The sequence below is a fragment of the Manduca sexta genome, chromosome 23, assembly GCF_014839805.1.
Source record: "Manduca sexta isolate Smith_Timp_Sample1 chromosome 23, JHU_Msex_v1.0, whole genome shotgun sequence".
Lineage (NCBI taxonomy): Eukaryota > Metazoa > Arthropoda > Insecta > Lepidoptera > Sphingidae > Manduca > Manduca sexta.
Window position 1 is genome coordinate 2,776,159 of NC_051137.1, and position 16,491 is coordinate 2,792,649.

Below are 16,491 nucleotides of genomic sequence, written 5' to 3' on the forward strand. Positions count from 1 at the left end.
ATTTTTTTACAACATTCTACGAAACGGAAACTATTTCAGATTACAATAATTCTATAAATCACGTGCAAACTAGATGCTAGTAAAAATGTGAATATTGTTATCAAAATATACTAAAACCCGTCCTTGGAATATTGATAAAATATGTTTTTCGCGTTAGAAAAAATATTAGATATCGGATAAGTATTGTCTTGATACATCGGAATTAATAAAATACAAAAATTATTCGGCATAATTCTTATCTATAAAATGAAATTTATTTTCAGAAGACAATTGAATTGTCTTGCAATTTGTCAGCTTATTAGCAGTGAAGTGAATAATAAGAAAATAACAAGATAATTTAGTTGTAGCTTTGAGATTAAAAAACAAAATAAGCTTCACGCCTGTATTTCTAAAGGATTAGGCAGAGGCGCAACTAGTGCATTCATATTATTTTGAGTTTACTTCGTTAAAAAGCCACAGATTTAACAAGTGCATATTAACATCTATAAATAATCCAATCACAAGGACATACATTTGCGACGTTACGAAACATGGGATAAAATAAACGCGAATATGATGCGCCCGCGCAGCCTGTCACATGTTTGTGGCTAAACGCGATACCCACGGACTTGATACGTGTCTAGTGGATACCGTGTCTTCTTCGATGACTCTGGAACAGGCTCGACCATTCCACACGTGTTCCACGTTGCACAGTAGCACTTGGAAATTGATAACGGTTTTGTGTGACAAGGTTCTATATCACAGTACCTACGGCGTAGGGTTGCCATAACTTAGCCAAACCAAATTTATAATTCGTTTTTTTTTGCCCTGGTCAAGCACCAAACTATCTCAATGTTTCGGGAAGTATGTTGTCGACCTATTAATGATAGTTTCGGGACATTTTATAAGTTGATCGGGACGAACAGGACAGGCGTTTAAGTTGGTGACATGCCCGGGCGTATGGTAATCCTAAGCTACAACGATCTTGATGGCTGATAAAAGTTGAGATATTGGCCGCACATTCACTTCGTCCCTTTCTACTAAGTCGTCAATTAAGTCTAGGTTTGGCTTGGGTCTATATTTTATGACCTTTCGGCCAAATGTTTATCGGATGTCGATGTTTATTATTCGGCGTTGCCCCACTGTGCCTGACCACGTGTGAGGTCTACATACCAACGGTAACGGGTGACCACGCTCTGGCTTTTTGATCGTACCGTGTCAAAAATATATTAAAATGTCACAAATTCCATAGGCCTTTTTAGGAGTACCAGTGAACAATGTGTTTTTTTTACTCAATAAAAAAATAAATAAAATGCTTCTTTTTACCTAGGATATTTTAATGAGTTCATGTAAAAGCGTAATTATTTTTTAATTTCTTTTGTGCTATGCGTTGCTTGCGTTAAAATCCTTTCCCAATAAAAAGTTCCTTAATAACTGTATTGATTTATAACGTCATCTGTACGACGCCAGTGGCATCTTTTTAAAATTCAGTAAAAAATAATTAATGTCCCACGGAAGTAAGTTACCGGGAAAAAAGTATGAAATTCGATTACAAGAATAAAAAACGAGTAATCCTAAATATTGTAACAGCCTTTGCACACCATATATCCTGAGCATACTACGTACATACAACGCGGTGCACTCGTATACAACGCGTGTAAAGTTTCAAGTATGTTAGGTCTTCAATATTATTGTGTATAATGTCAAACATTCTTACAACTATTTGTTATGAGTTAAGACCAAAGGTTATGTCGTAAAAATTATTGCCACTATGAGTTTAGTCACAATTTTACGAATCCTTAAATTTCACTATTTTTCGTCTTTGCAGCCTTCGTGGTCCGTCGGCGGGGGGGGGGGGGGGTCCCTACCTCCCCCCTCGAAACGTCAGCATAAAATTAAAATATGTAAACCGCGATAAAATCCGAAAAATAGTTCAATTGTAATGTCTAAGATTCGCGCATAAGAAATCCTTACGAATCCTTTTAGAGCTATTAAAACATCACAAGACTATCGAATGGTCAGATTTAGGTGGCGATGACTGCCATGATCGTAAAAAAAGGTATGATAGAGCCTGCAAGTGCGTGTGAATCGGGACTCGGGAACCAGTTGAGTTTACTAGATAATGTATGGGATAATTGGCATATTATGGACAATTCTGGAACATTGCATTATTCTCGGCGACTGCCTTATTTAGATAGTAACCCAGTCATATTAGGGGTTTCACCTCGGAATGAAAGATAATAAGCTGGAAATTGGTAAGAACCTTTGTTTTGTCGTCCTAAATATTGTCTCAAAAGTCACAAATGCTATCGTGTCCGCGTCTTAAGATATTGAAGGTCAAAGGTCACAAAAAACGATTTTTCGCGAATATCTCGGTTCCTATTGCTTAAATGACATTTTCACCTATCATCAAAGTTGTAGAGTATAAAATTCTCTACAACTTTTGTCTAAACTTTTTTATACGATCAACCGTTTTTGAGGTAGAGCGCGAAGAGTGCGCAGCGTACAGTCTATATGAGCTAATGCAGGGTCAAGCGTGAGTTTCGGTTATCAGTACGTTGTATAAAGTCAATTATTGACAAAAAAAAATATAATTATTAAGCAACGCCCATTATTTCAGTATTTATTTTTAATTATTTATATGTAATTATTCATCAAATTAACAAAACTAAATAAACCCGTACAACCTTCAATATCTTAAGACGCGGACACGATAGCATTTGTGACTTTTGAGACAATATTTAGGGCGACAAAACAAAGGTTCTTACCAATTTCCAGCTTATTATCTTTCATTCCGAGGTTGACCACTTTTTTTACCTAATTTCACTGGGCTATAGTATTTAGATAATTAAAGATACGAGTATGTTAAAATAAAATTTGATACTTTTGGATATGCTCTAATATAGATATTGATATTAGCAAGGTATTAATCAGGTTTAAGGCTGAATTTTCTTTAAATATTGTGTTTATAAATTATTCGAAATATGCATTGTCTTATTAATTTTAAATATTAGTTTAATAACATTCCTGTTACTAGTTATTATTTAATTATAATTATGTCAAAACGGGGATATCTCAATCGCACTATAGTTCCATTGGGGTAAACTTCCCACGATTTTGGCGGTTACGGAAAAGACGTAGACAGCCAATATTTATGGTTAATGTATTTAAAGGTAGCATGCACCATGATCCCCTGTCATATTATGTTCACAAATTAGATTGATACTAGGTCTTATCTTCGGGCTTGTCATCATGTTCGGTAGGAAAGTTACTAAGGCGTGTCAAATGTTAGAATGTAGTTTTAAAAATTTTCAGGCTGAGTAAAATATTTTGAAACATTTCCGATTTTCGGGAATTTTCGCTGTATTTCGTAATGATGGCAAGCCTTACTCGGAAGTGCCCCAAACATTGACTATCACCATGTATGATTATATTATTCAGTATAACAATAATTGTAATTATAATGTATCGTGTGAAACGGACGCGAAAGTAGAATATTGTTTTATTGTGTATTTATGAAATATTAAAATAAATTTAATTTGACTGAATCGTTGTATCATTTATTAATCGCTTACGTTGGAAGTCCTATCGAACAGTACTTTCTCTATCTTATCACAAGCGTATTACGTTCAAGTGAAGCATATTAGATTGATTTTTTTCGCGAAAGGTCGTGTTTACTTGAGAGAATTTAAAATGTATTGGTGCGGAGAAATGGCTTGTGATCGCCGTGAGGAAAATAGGAAGTCCGGAGTAGGGCGCATCTCGGCGTGTGCAGGCTAGTGGAGTGCGCCCAGCTGAGCCAGTTCGGTTCCGACCGGCGACTCGCTTGTACGTATCGCGCGCTCGCTCGCCCGACAGCCGCGCACGCGCGCTCGCGACCACAAACACGTCAAAAAATATTTCTCGCCACCCACCGTTGAATAAAGTGACAGTGACGTTTGGGGGGCAGCACGGTGACAATAACACGCGTTCGTATGTAATTATTGTGAAAAATTTTCAGTGTTGAATACGGTGTAACGATTTATCTGTGTCCCATTGTGGTGTTGTGAACGTTCTGTATGATGGAGTGGTGCCCGGCCGGGTAGGTGTCATGATGCGCAAAACGGGTGCCGGCGCGACCGGCGGGACAGAGTTCACGTTGAACGCCTCGGACTGCATCAGTCTACAGCAGATCCTGGAGGCGTTCAACTCGACCATCAGTGAGGAGCACGCGTGGGCCCTGTTCTACCAGGCGGCACGCTGCTTCCAGCGCTGTTACGCTGATGGGAACACCTGTTACTTGGTCACTGAGCCGAGGCATGTGCTGCTGCACAAGGATGGCACCGTCCATCCCAGCACCCTGCTACATCCAGGAGGTCAGTCTGTCGCAAAATTAGTCTGTTATGACTTGATTATATTTATACACCACACTCGGTAGTATAGCAACAATATTTTCATTCTATGTTATCGAGAATTTCGTCATTGTGTGTATTTATCTCTCGATTTATAATTATGAATTTCGGTGTTTGTATGAGTGTTTATAAAACAATAGCTTTAGAATATTTATCAGTTAGCTAATGTTTTCGATAACGCCTTTGATGTTTCACAGTAGAGAACCAAACATATCGTGTTAATGAGATTTAAAGTTTCAGTACCCAACGGTTTTTTTTATTATTTAGCCATGCTATCTAAATAGCGATTAAATGACGCTATCAAAACGTGTAGTGCGTCACAAATCTGATGTAATCTGATAACCGAAGCAAACTACGAGTCGTAACTACTGATTGGTCATTGTTTGCTTTTAGATTGTTTTTCTAAATTCAACAAATCTATCACTCGATCCACGATAGCACCATCGGCTCGTTATCGAAATCTCTTCACAACCACTAGATAAAATCCGTTGATATGCGGATAGAATAACGATTAGTTACTAAGTCTATGATTCTGCTATTTTAAAACGCTATTGAATGCGAACTGATTCTAGGCATAACCTTGAATTTAAACACGTCCCATAACATGCGAATGATATTAGTTAATGCTGTTTAATATTCAGAACAACTTTGTTGAATTTTTATGGCGATAAACCGACACCCACCACCCACAGAAAGGTTTTTATTGCAATCAACAATCCTATTACGTTAGTGTTTAGCATTTTTAAGAATTGGACTACAAAATTGTTAGTAAAGTCCATCGGTGGTGTAAGTTTACGCACTACGTTTACGTTTACCAAAACACATCGATCTTGGGTTCACGGTGCGTAACAGGCGACGCGCGACGTAACGTAAATTCGTGAATGGCAGATTACGTGAACGTTCAACGCACGTAGACATGGCGTCGCACCGTCTACAAACACGTTCATCTCGACAATTAAACTTGACTTTGCGTTTCGTTATACATCTGTTCTTTTAGCTCATAACTAAACTAGCTGGTTTGGTATTCATAAAATGGAGAAAATTTAACAATAAATATGAGTTAAATAGTCAATTAACTTTGTGGTGTTAGGGCCAGAAATGTTATGAAATTGTTTTTATAATATCATTTTTATCATTTCTACGGTATCACTGCGATATTTCTAAAGACACCATCCAAATATTATGACATTAGTCACCTGCAAAACTTTATCATGAGTTTATTTGGCTTGAGACATCAGCCATAGGATTGATTTCCGTTGTTTATACTGTAGTTTAAATTAAACTATTTTTTTTAAAATAAAACCTGAGTACTCCAGAAACAAACAAAGTATTGCATCATTGTTCTTTAAAGTACTGATATATTTCACGCAAGCTCGAGATAGCCATTATGCGACAGTTATGTAATGCCAAGCTTTTCTTATTCGTGAGTTCGAATGTCAAATGCAGCTCTAGTGCCAGTCTGGGACCGACACCAATCATAGTTGCGTTGACACCTAATTCTGCGTTATTGTCTAGTTATTTGTCAACTTCACTGACCTATTTCCCGGCATCACAGATGCGCTGAATTGTATTTAAATAAGGCTTCGAATGCGCTCGTAATTTTGCGTTCAGTTTTAAATTTATTGCGCGACCTGAATTATTAATTTATGAATTAGGTACTGTTTACCAAATTGATTACGTTGTTTTGTTAAATATGTTAAGTTGGTTGTGCTCCGGCGGTTGTAGAGTTAATTGAAAATTGTTTCGGTCGCGTTTGATGTTGGAATTTCGTAGTATGAAGGTGAATTTTCATCGAATTAAGCTTTGGTACAAATTAGACAAAGGCATTCTTAGAGCTAAATTTCTGCGAGAGTTTAATTAATAGTTTGAGGATATTTCTTTTCAGAGCTGTCTTTATTCTTAGAGAGTTTAGTGTTAAAACAATGTAAACATTATTGCGTTATTGATAAACCAATAGTTTATACATTTCGTGCTAAACTGTTTGAATGTCGGGAAGCAAAATCATGATTGTTATGTAAATAAGATAGGAATACATAAATCGCTCAAGAAATAATCTACCTGTTGCCGGGTTCCCCGACCTGTGACAGAAGTAATAAACGACAGAAAGTAGGCTGTCTATCTCGAAACCTTTGCCTGCCGTTTTATGGGAAACCGTAAAGTTGAACCATGACGATGGAATTTCAATAGTAAAGAAATAAAGCCTCTATGGTCCACAAGGTGGTTAAATGAAAGTTGCAAATAATATATTAATGACTAGCTTTTGCTCGCGGCTCCGCCCGCGTTATAAAGTTTTTCAGGCTAAAGTTTTCCGTTATAAATAGTAGTTTCCCGGGAGCCTATGTTCTTCCCAGGGTCTCAAACTGTCTCCATACCAAATTTCATCTTAATACGTTAGGTAGTTTTTGAGTTTAACACGTTAAGGCAGACAGATGCAGCGGGGGACTTTGTTATATTATTTAGAACTTTTTAAGTGAAACAATCCCGTCATACATCATTGTTGCATAACTTTAACCGTTTACGCAGCGCAGGCAACGGAAACTCTTAAAACTCATAATTTTCCCCGTTTTTGCAACATGTTTCATTACTGCTCCGCTCCTATTGGTCATAGCATGATGATATATAGCCTATAGCACTCCAGGAACAAAGGGCTATCCAACACAAAAAGATTTTTTCAGTTCAAACCGGTAGTTCCTGAGATTAGCCATTACTGCTCCGCTCCTATTGGTCATAGCGTGATGATATATAGCTTATAGCGGTCAACAAATAAAGGGCTATCCAAAACAAAACGAATTTTTCAGTTGAAACCGGTAGTTCCTGAGATTAGCCATTACTGCTCCGCTCCTATTGGTCATAGCGTGATGATATATAACTTTGAGCACTCCACAAACAAAGGACTATTCAACACAAAAATATTTTTTCAGTTCGAATCGGTAGTTCCTGAGATTAGCCATTACTGCTCCGCTCCTATTGAATATAGCGTGATGATATATAGCCTATAGCTCTCCACGAACAAAGGGCTATCCAACGCAAAAAGAATTTTTCAGTTTGGACCGGTAGTTCCTGAGATTAGCGCGTTCAAACAAACAAACAAACAAACAAACAAACAAACAAACAAACAAACTCTTCAGCTTTATATAATAGTATAGAGTATAGATTGTAAAAATTTGACAAATTTTAATAGCTCAAATGTTTTTGTCATCTTGGGTCTACAATAAATATTTTTTTATTGCTTAGAATGACGAGTAATACATTCAATGATCAATGTGGTTTCCTTCTGAGACCTGATTTCTTCAATAAAGTTCGATATTATGTTACTTTTTAAACCATTCAAATGACGGAATTTGCACATCCATCCGATTCCAATGTCGATGGTTACACACTACTATAATAGTTAACGGCACTTCGGAAATATTTATTTTATTTTAACATTGACGCACGCCCGCTTTTGTGCGGATACCGTGACTGCTAAACACGTAAATAAACACATTTCAAGGTTGTGCAGCTGGAACTTGATAGGGTTGTCAGCAAGACAGACCCGTAATGGTTGTCAGCAAAACATAAAAAAATAATACGAACGATAGACTTTCATTTCAGTTTTATTTATTTTAAAGACAAACGATGGTAATTACATTAAATTAATTGAACCTTATAAATTATTAACAATATTTTAAATGCATTACCTTTAGTTGCCACGGCATGCATTGATATGTTAGAAAAAAAAAAATATTGTTAAATGTTATTTCTCTGTTATATCGCAATTATATTACGCTATTATATCCCTTTTATAATTCTCCGAGTAAAGTACATCGTGAACAAATTTTTTGTTAGAATATTCTAACGCTTCTCGGAAGATGCTAAACATACATTTTGTATTAGATCGCAAACACAAGTACAAAATATGTGTGCATTTTCGGACAATGTGCGGCCCGGGTTAAGTAATGCTAATGACATGCCATCAGAATCCAATATGGACACCACATCTCATTTAATAAACAATTATCTTATTTCTACTTTGCAAGTAAGCAGCAAGCGATGTAAAATAGTTTGCTTCAAAATAATTTGCGGTATAATAATAATTAAAAAAATATAATGTATAGAAGCTAATTTATTTTATTTCCCGAATAGATACAATTAACTAATCATTTGAAAGCTTTTCTTAGTAACAGTAACTACAAAAATGACCTCATGTCGTAGTTTTTATACTACACAATTTATCAGTGGTTTGATAAAAAATAGGCACCCAGTTATTTATAAAGTTGTTGAAGTTACTACGTACTTATTGGTCAATTATGGTGCAGTGAAAGACGTGTTTTTATTCAATGCAACGTGATTTTTTTCATCGTCCTACTGTGATAAAGTCTTGACATTGGCAACGCGTCGTCTCAAGTGTTAACTCTTTCCCAATGATTGATTACATTGCAGTGGCAATCGCCGTTATTTATTACACAACTGTTTGCTTATTTTATTTATAAAGTAACAACGCAAGGATGTCCGCATATGCAGCCAATCACTAAGCAAATGTCTCTGTAAAAAATTTCCTGTACTAAGCATGCTGGAAAAACTTTTACCGTTTGATACGATTTGTTGCGAAACACGACCTAAATATCTAGGATAAATAGGCAAAACTTTAAATTATTTAAATGTCATCGTAGAGATGATTTGTACGTGTTCGTATACTGTTTTGGCGTACGTACGGCCTCAGGGATATAAAGTTATATGTACTGCATTGCACCAAGCGTGTTCCGCACGGATCAATTCTCGTAATGTGGTAGTGAGCTTCAGCGGGAAATGGGCCGATAATATTTTATTACACTGCTACTTTTTCCTTGGCTTGGTCCGTGGCGGCGTCGTTATTAGGTTAATAACGTCTCGAGATGTATAAAATCTCGCCGACGTCATTTCCGTCATGATATGGCTGACGTCTACCAAACGTAAAAAACTAAAAAATTAATCCAAACGAATTTTTCTCTTGTGGATGGTGTAAAATTGACCATAGAATCATCACCGCTGTTTTTCTACCTTTTTGGTTGGTATTGTGATGTTTACGTAATAATAAAAAATCAGTTTCTTTTTGCCACCGTAATTAAATTCTATTTTTATCGTTTCGATTTACGCCCAGTACTTTTTATCTTAAAACTGGACTTGGAGTTGAAAATCTATGATAGGCAAGATTTTTCATAGCAAAGGAAAAATATTAAACAGTCAAAATTTAAAAATAATTTTGACAATCTATGACAAGCATGAACATTCTTTGACGTTGCAATTTTTACGTTCCATTTCGCGGTTCATTTTAAGCAGTTTTAAATCTTTATTTTTTTAATAAATGTAATTCAGTATTTTAAAAATACATCTACCGTGTAGTATTTTTTAATACGCCATTATTTTCACAAAGCAAGTGCAACCGCCCCTGAACCGTTCAGAAACAGTAGTAGCTCAGTACTCCGTTGGTTTCTACACTTTTTGCGTTTAAGTTTATGCGAGTGCGTATTGTTCTGTCAGTAACTCATCCGACGTGTGCCCGAGCTCGGTGCTCGTGGGAAACGGGTCTTGGTCCCGGAACGTATGAATCGGAGTTTTTTTTGGATCGAGATCTAAAGCTTGTTTCACACTATACACCTTGCTGATAGATAAAAGGGACAGAGGTGCTCGGTAATTATTTTTAGGCCACTTAGAATCACCATGGCTCCAGGTCAAGAAACCACGTTAGTAAATTTTTTTGTGATCTGTGGATTTAAATATACAGTTTAGGTCGCAAAATTCTTACATTTGTAATAGATTTGTGTATGTAAAGTCTTCTAGTTCTTGGTATTAATAACTTATTCTTTTATTGTAAGATTTAACTACGTATTGTGTTTGATTGTAGTTTGCGGCGAGCCTTAGAGAAATTGTACGTCTCCCGTTCTTTGTGCTTCTATTTAATTGTAATTCGTGGGAAAATATATTTTTTAACGTTTCGGTTGCTCATTTGTTGTCTTGTATTTCCATTTGGTATTTAGATATTTTTTTCGAATTAAGTAGAATAGAACTTCTTACTTATATTGTTGTCGAAATAGCCAAGTTCGAAGTAAATAAGAAATGTTTTTGTGTTAACGTTTGAAAACGTAGTAGTCCATTATGATTATCGAAAAATTTATGCACGTATAACATTTTTGCATCGATGTAATTATTTTTAAAATCATTTTTTAATACGAAATACTAGTAATTTATTTTCATTTTATTTATTATTTATTTCCAAAAAAGTATATTACACAATTTAGTAATTAATGTAATTACTTTTATTTTTGTCTTTGTAACTAATTTATTAGGTCAACATTGTTTGTGATCGTAGAAGATAGAAGTTGGTATAATAAATTAATGACACAATTTATTGTTTTTTTTTTCATTTCAGCCCAAAGTATTTAAAATTGTCACATAAATCATTGTCTTTTAACTAAAAACATTCGATTAATCCAACACAAAAGGTCCGTAGTAATTTATTTCCTGATAGTAAATTTCGTGATCGCCAATGTATAAATAAATTCCAATAAACAAAAAACACGAATCGGTCTCTTTTACTTACAAAAACTACATTGAAATCCTTTTTCTGACGTCAATAAATAAATTTCGCCTTAGAGGGCCTTCCGATGGCAAAAACACGACAATGGGATCATTTTTTTTACATAGACATGCCCATAGAGCCTCGGATATCATCTACCTGTAGTTTTCCGAGAAAGATCGATACAGGTAAGCCTATGCCGAGTGAATGACACCAGATATTTACGTTTGTCGAGTTACTATGTTGCTTTAAAACGTCCCGCCATAGATAAATATGTGTATTTCAACACCGTCTGCATGAGTGTTGATATTAGCTCCCGGTTTGATTGGTTCGCAAATATGACATTGTATTATGTATAGATAGCGGCTTTCCTTTCGTATAAACTAAAGTGTGAATGTTTTGCATATTTCAATGTTGATTTATTTGTGCATTATTATAAATGTGTTATCTCTGATGAATCAAAATAAAATTTACCTACGTTTATAATTGTTTCTGTAAATACAATAGTAAATAGTACTATCTAGATAGTATCTTCTACAGATGCTTGATAATAGATATTAGTAAAAAACAAACTATAATTAGATACCTATGTCTATAAAACGCCCGTTGGTAAGGTTAAATTGTCTAGGTCTCAGATTGGAGAAAATTTATAGAACTATAACGGCTTGACGAGCAAATACCTCGCCTGAGGGTAAGCGTAATGGTTCAAAGACTGCAAATAAAAAAAGTAACACAGCTGTAATTTTGAAGTACAAAAAAATCAATACTCAACCCCGATACAATAAACCTCTATATCGTAAAACCGGTAAAGAAGTATTTTCATTCCTTCGGTCTGGGGTTTGGTCCCCCGACACAACGTTTGTGTCAAAATATTACTAAGTAATTATATAATACCTAAAGGACCACCAAACATGTACACAGACATACAAATACACAGATATAAATATTAAACTCATCACTTCTTTCTTTTTCGGTTGGAGGTTAAAAACACTTGCATCCTGATAAAATTTTAGTCACGTATTACTTCCAATTTTATGTAAATCAAGAAAAAGATTTAAAAAAATAATTAAAATAAAAATTAATTTTACAACAAAATCCCTTTTCCCATGCTCCTAACCAAACACTCATACACAGTACACACTTCCCCCTTGTAAATCATAGTTCGGACACAAAGCCGCGCGGCTTGTGACTTCCCTCGGCGGCTTCGTATAAGGTTATCTAGATCCACGCAATGTAAACACGCCGTATCCGAGTATCTTTTTGTGACCGCCGCTTGAGATAAAACATAAACAAGACTACATCATCCGAGGTATTTGATTCAGATCGTCTGGTGCAGTGTATTAGACTTTCGAACATTCCGCGCAATCAATCTCGTTTAACAATGTTTTTAAAGCCTTTTTGTAGGTATTGGCTTTAATCGTAGCCATTTTTCTCTTTAAGTTTGAATGCATTTTGACCGATGGGAGACGTTGACAAATCGTGTTTCTAGGGTGTCAAAATTCACTTACAAATTTTAATGAGCGTATTCCGGTCGGCCATTTAATGAAATTAATTATTAATCGTGTATCGTTAAGTGTACAGAAAAATGTCGCCATTCGCCGCAACACTCCATTGCTTGACGGCCGGAGAGAGTAAAGTTCCACTTTCGTACTAATGCATATCTTTTATCGGGCATTTACAGAAAATGAAATGAACACAAAAACTCAATGTCGCTCGTTATTCATTCAACGTGTCGTAGAAAGTGCGCGGATAAGAATTGTCCATTATAATAAATAATAATTATTGATGTTTGTTAGCGAGCGGGAATCGAATCGTGCACTCACGATGGTCCGTCGTGACCCGGCCGCGACCGCCGCCTCTGCGAACATCATATTGTTCGAGTGAATTTCTTTGATGAATGTTCTGCGGACGGAAACTTATTGATTTCGTTATTAATGGTCGGAAGAAGTATTAGAAGCCTTTACCTAGTTTGTGTTGGCCTACTTGTCGACTTTTGTGGTTGATGTTTTACTTTCGCGTACATTTCTGTTACGATGTTCATTGCTGGTATCATGGCTCGTAAAGAACAGGTTTATTATTTCAATTACTACTAAAATTAAGACTTATTAGGTTGTCATAGTTTTGGCTCGTATGATAATAGATTTATTGTTTTAGATACTGCCCAAATTAAGCCTTATTACGATCCATTCGTGCACTACAGGACCTAAACCAATCCAAGATGACGTCGCCCATGACAACAGCATTTTCTTCCTCCCTCAATCAATAGCGAGGGTCGGAAGACGTCTCCAGTCTGAATCCTTGTTTTGTAGCAAGAGGCTATATTGACAGCCCTTAATTTATTGTCCGGTAATTGGGATTCCTTATCACAATGCCAATAATAATCTAGCATAGCCAATGATAGTGTCATAAATATTTGTCTAATGTGAAGTTCATAACATGATTAACTAATTTATTATTTTTCCTACATAATTTGATGTTTTTGATTGATGAGCACTGATTGTCAACTTTTGTGCATTATAAACCATCTAAAATCATAAATATCAACAGCAATCAGGGCATGTATAATAAAATACTATATAAAAAATATTTTATAAGGAAGAAATGCTTGAGTTAACTTTGCATGCAAATGTTTCTTGAATTTTCTTTACCGTAGGTGTTCATAAATCTTACAGCCGTTTAGGGTTGCCGCCCGCCGGCCAAGGTCCACGTTTAAATAGGGCTGTCGATCGATAGCACGTCGCGTAACCAACGTGACGTCAACGCCGGGATGTTTGTATAGGGTTGACAGTTCTCAAGATAATGTACAAAATAGATGTATTATTAGGGCTGACGCTTAACTTGCACGTCACGTAGTGTGACGTAGTAGCTCGTGTAGGGTTAGAGGTTGATCGAAGAGCTTTATGAGTGAAAATATGTTGAGTGGATTGGCGCTGAATAATATTATGAATCAAATTTTGATAAAATTAGCCTCTTTGATATCAGAGTTCGGATATTGTAATAAATTAAAGGTCACTGTCAGCTTTGTTTCAGTCTAAAGTAGTGTGCCCGGACTCGAAGATCCACCGCTTCCTAAGATGGCGCACTCTCGGTGTTTTTCTTTTTATATTGTAATGCAAAAATGTGCTTGAACTTTTTGTTTAGTTCTTTTAATTTTAATTTTATAATATGTAGTGACACGTTGGAATTTAATTAAGGATTTTTCTTTTTATATTTCATTAAAGGATTTTATGAAGATTTAAATATTAAGTGGGCCACCGATGGGTTCCGTTACCTTAGCAAGAAAATAGGATAGTGTTTTTTGTAACAGCTTTTTCTAACAAACATGAACTAAATTACAAATGATTATTATTAATATTGTACAGAAATTCGTGTAATTAACTATTCATTCTACAGATCTTTTTGTTGTGGCGATAGAGGGGTTAAGTTGATGGATTTCACCCTCGTGTAGAAAAACGAGCAAAAGAAATGTACGTTTGCCCCGATTGTATCGGTGACCTACATTCTACAATTTATTTGCGAGTGCCCCTTGTAATTGGGTTTGAGTTTCTCGTGTTTTATTTAGTTGCTATTCGATTTGGTTCTGTCGCGTAGGTCTCCTTTTCCGATATTTTTTTTGTAGATTACTTTGAAAATTTATTTAGGTTAATAAAAGTCGACTATTGACCCGGGAACAAAAAATTGAGAAATATCAAGTACGTTTAACTCTTAGTAATAATTATATCGAAATTTTACCTCAATTAAATTTAATTACAATCCTTATTTTTGGTTGTTTCGCTCGGCTGTGGTTTCTTTCTGTTCAGGCTTTCCCTGCCGTCCTTGGGGTTCGTCCCCCCACTGAGTCAATTTCCTCATGCATTCAGCGGCGTATCGGTGTTAAAAAACGAATGTCTTTTAAAGCCGTTTTCAATAAACAAACTAAATCTTAATCTTTAATCCGATTCCGAGAATGCACCAATCAGAATACGTCATTTGTAAGCGTGTCATAAATACTTTATTCTGATTGGTCCATTGAGATAGATCAAAAAAGCGATTGGGATCATTTATTGAAAATGTTGGTTATTGATAAACGTATGAAAGCTACGGTTATTTGCCTCTGTGTCAGAAGTATATAAAGCTAAGCTTACACTTACGAGGAGGCACCGCGCGGCAAAACTATACTAATACAGTACGACAAACTGTCAGGCGTACTCATCCTAATACGTGGTTTTATACATTGCTATATTTATTATTTCTTCGTTACGCTGCTCGCCTTTTACTCCGAAATATGTCTGTAGGCCTGGGATAACTTACAATAGATTTACTCACAATTGGTATTTACATTATATACAAGAGATATTATATAAAATTAAAGCAAGAACTTAGACAACTAGTCCTATATAAGTAGGCACGCAGGAGACGTGCCCTATGTAGGTTCAAAACCCACGTCAATCAAGCCAACAATTGATCAAACAGTCCTTGAAACTTAGGTCTTGTCTGTCCATCACACACCGGATGCCATTGTACCATAAGTAATAAGAATCGCACAAAAACATGTAGCCATGTGATCGAAGGCTTAATGTAATTGCATTCACATGAACTCACGTACGGCTTGTAAATTGCATTAACGTAAGGCTGCGGTACAATGCGAGAAGAAATCGTGCGATTATAATCAACGTTGACTGATAAAATCTTCCATGCTACTTGTGTTAGCAATGAGATTTCTGTTGTTTCAATGCTGATTTGTTATATAAATAATTCTTCAGGGTTAATAACGTTGTGATCCTACTTAGAAAAATGAACCTTTGTGGACTTTGGGAACTTTCATAACCAGACCATTTCTTTATCATCTGATTTGACTTTTTAAAGTTTTTAAGGATTACCTGAGCATTCCTAGTTACTGTATTTTTTTTAATATAATGAATATTAAGATTGTATCGTCAGATTAGATTTGTTTACGCATAATATTTGTTTGTTTGAAAAGTCCGAAGGTCAAGTCACTCGCGTAATTGTCTTCCAAGTATTTTGTATCTCAGCATGATGTCATGATTATATTTGCTTGGTATGTCTGGGAAAGTTTATTTTGCTTCCTCGAATTCTTCCTGATTGTATACTCCTATCTGTTTGTAGTAATCTTGTTATGTTGTACTTCTTTACTCTTGGCAATGCAACGTATCTTTACGTCTCTTTGAGATGACACTAGACACGGAGCTTAACTTTTTGGCAAAATTAATGCTTAAACCGTTAGCACAAATACATTAGACAGTTAAATATTTGTTGTTTTTCCGAGTTGCTTTTCTGTTATTGGCTTATATTTCTAAATCATATACCTAACTTAATGTTGAAATCAGTTAGTGCTTAGTTTCTTTACTTAGACATTATTTTACTGTTTCATCACTACATAGTATAAAACAAAGTCGCTTTCTCTGTCCCTATGTCCATTTGTATGCTTAAATCTTTAAAACTACGCAACGGATTGTGATGCGGTATTTTTTAATAGATAGAGTGATTCAAGAGGAAGGTTTATATGTATAATAACATCCATTAAATAGTGGAGAAATACTGTTATTTTGTTCTGTTATACCCGTGCGAAGCCAGCGCGGGCCGCTA

General features: G+C 35.6%; 1 protein-coding gene across 4 annotated transcripts in view; it reads left to right on the top strand.

Annotated features, from left to right (window-relative positions):
- The first annotated feature begins 3,629 nt into the window (after positions 1-3,629).
- Positions 3,630-16,491, top strand: part of LOC115443189 (protein spire) — a 210,742-nt gene continuing 197,880 nt past the window's right edge. For 2 of the 4 annotated variants that reach the window (XM_037441668.1, XM_037441669.1), the window contains exon 1: positions 3,631-4,334. In XM_037441668.1, the coding sequence (XP_037297565.1) occupies positions 4,070-4,334 (265 nt within the window). In that variant the 5' untranslated portion in view covers positions 3,631-4,069. Of the gene's footprint in view, positions 4,335-16,491 lie in introns of all 4 variants that reach the window. The other 2 variants (XM_037441670.1, XM_037441671.1) reach the window with 2 other exon arrangements.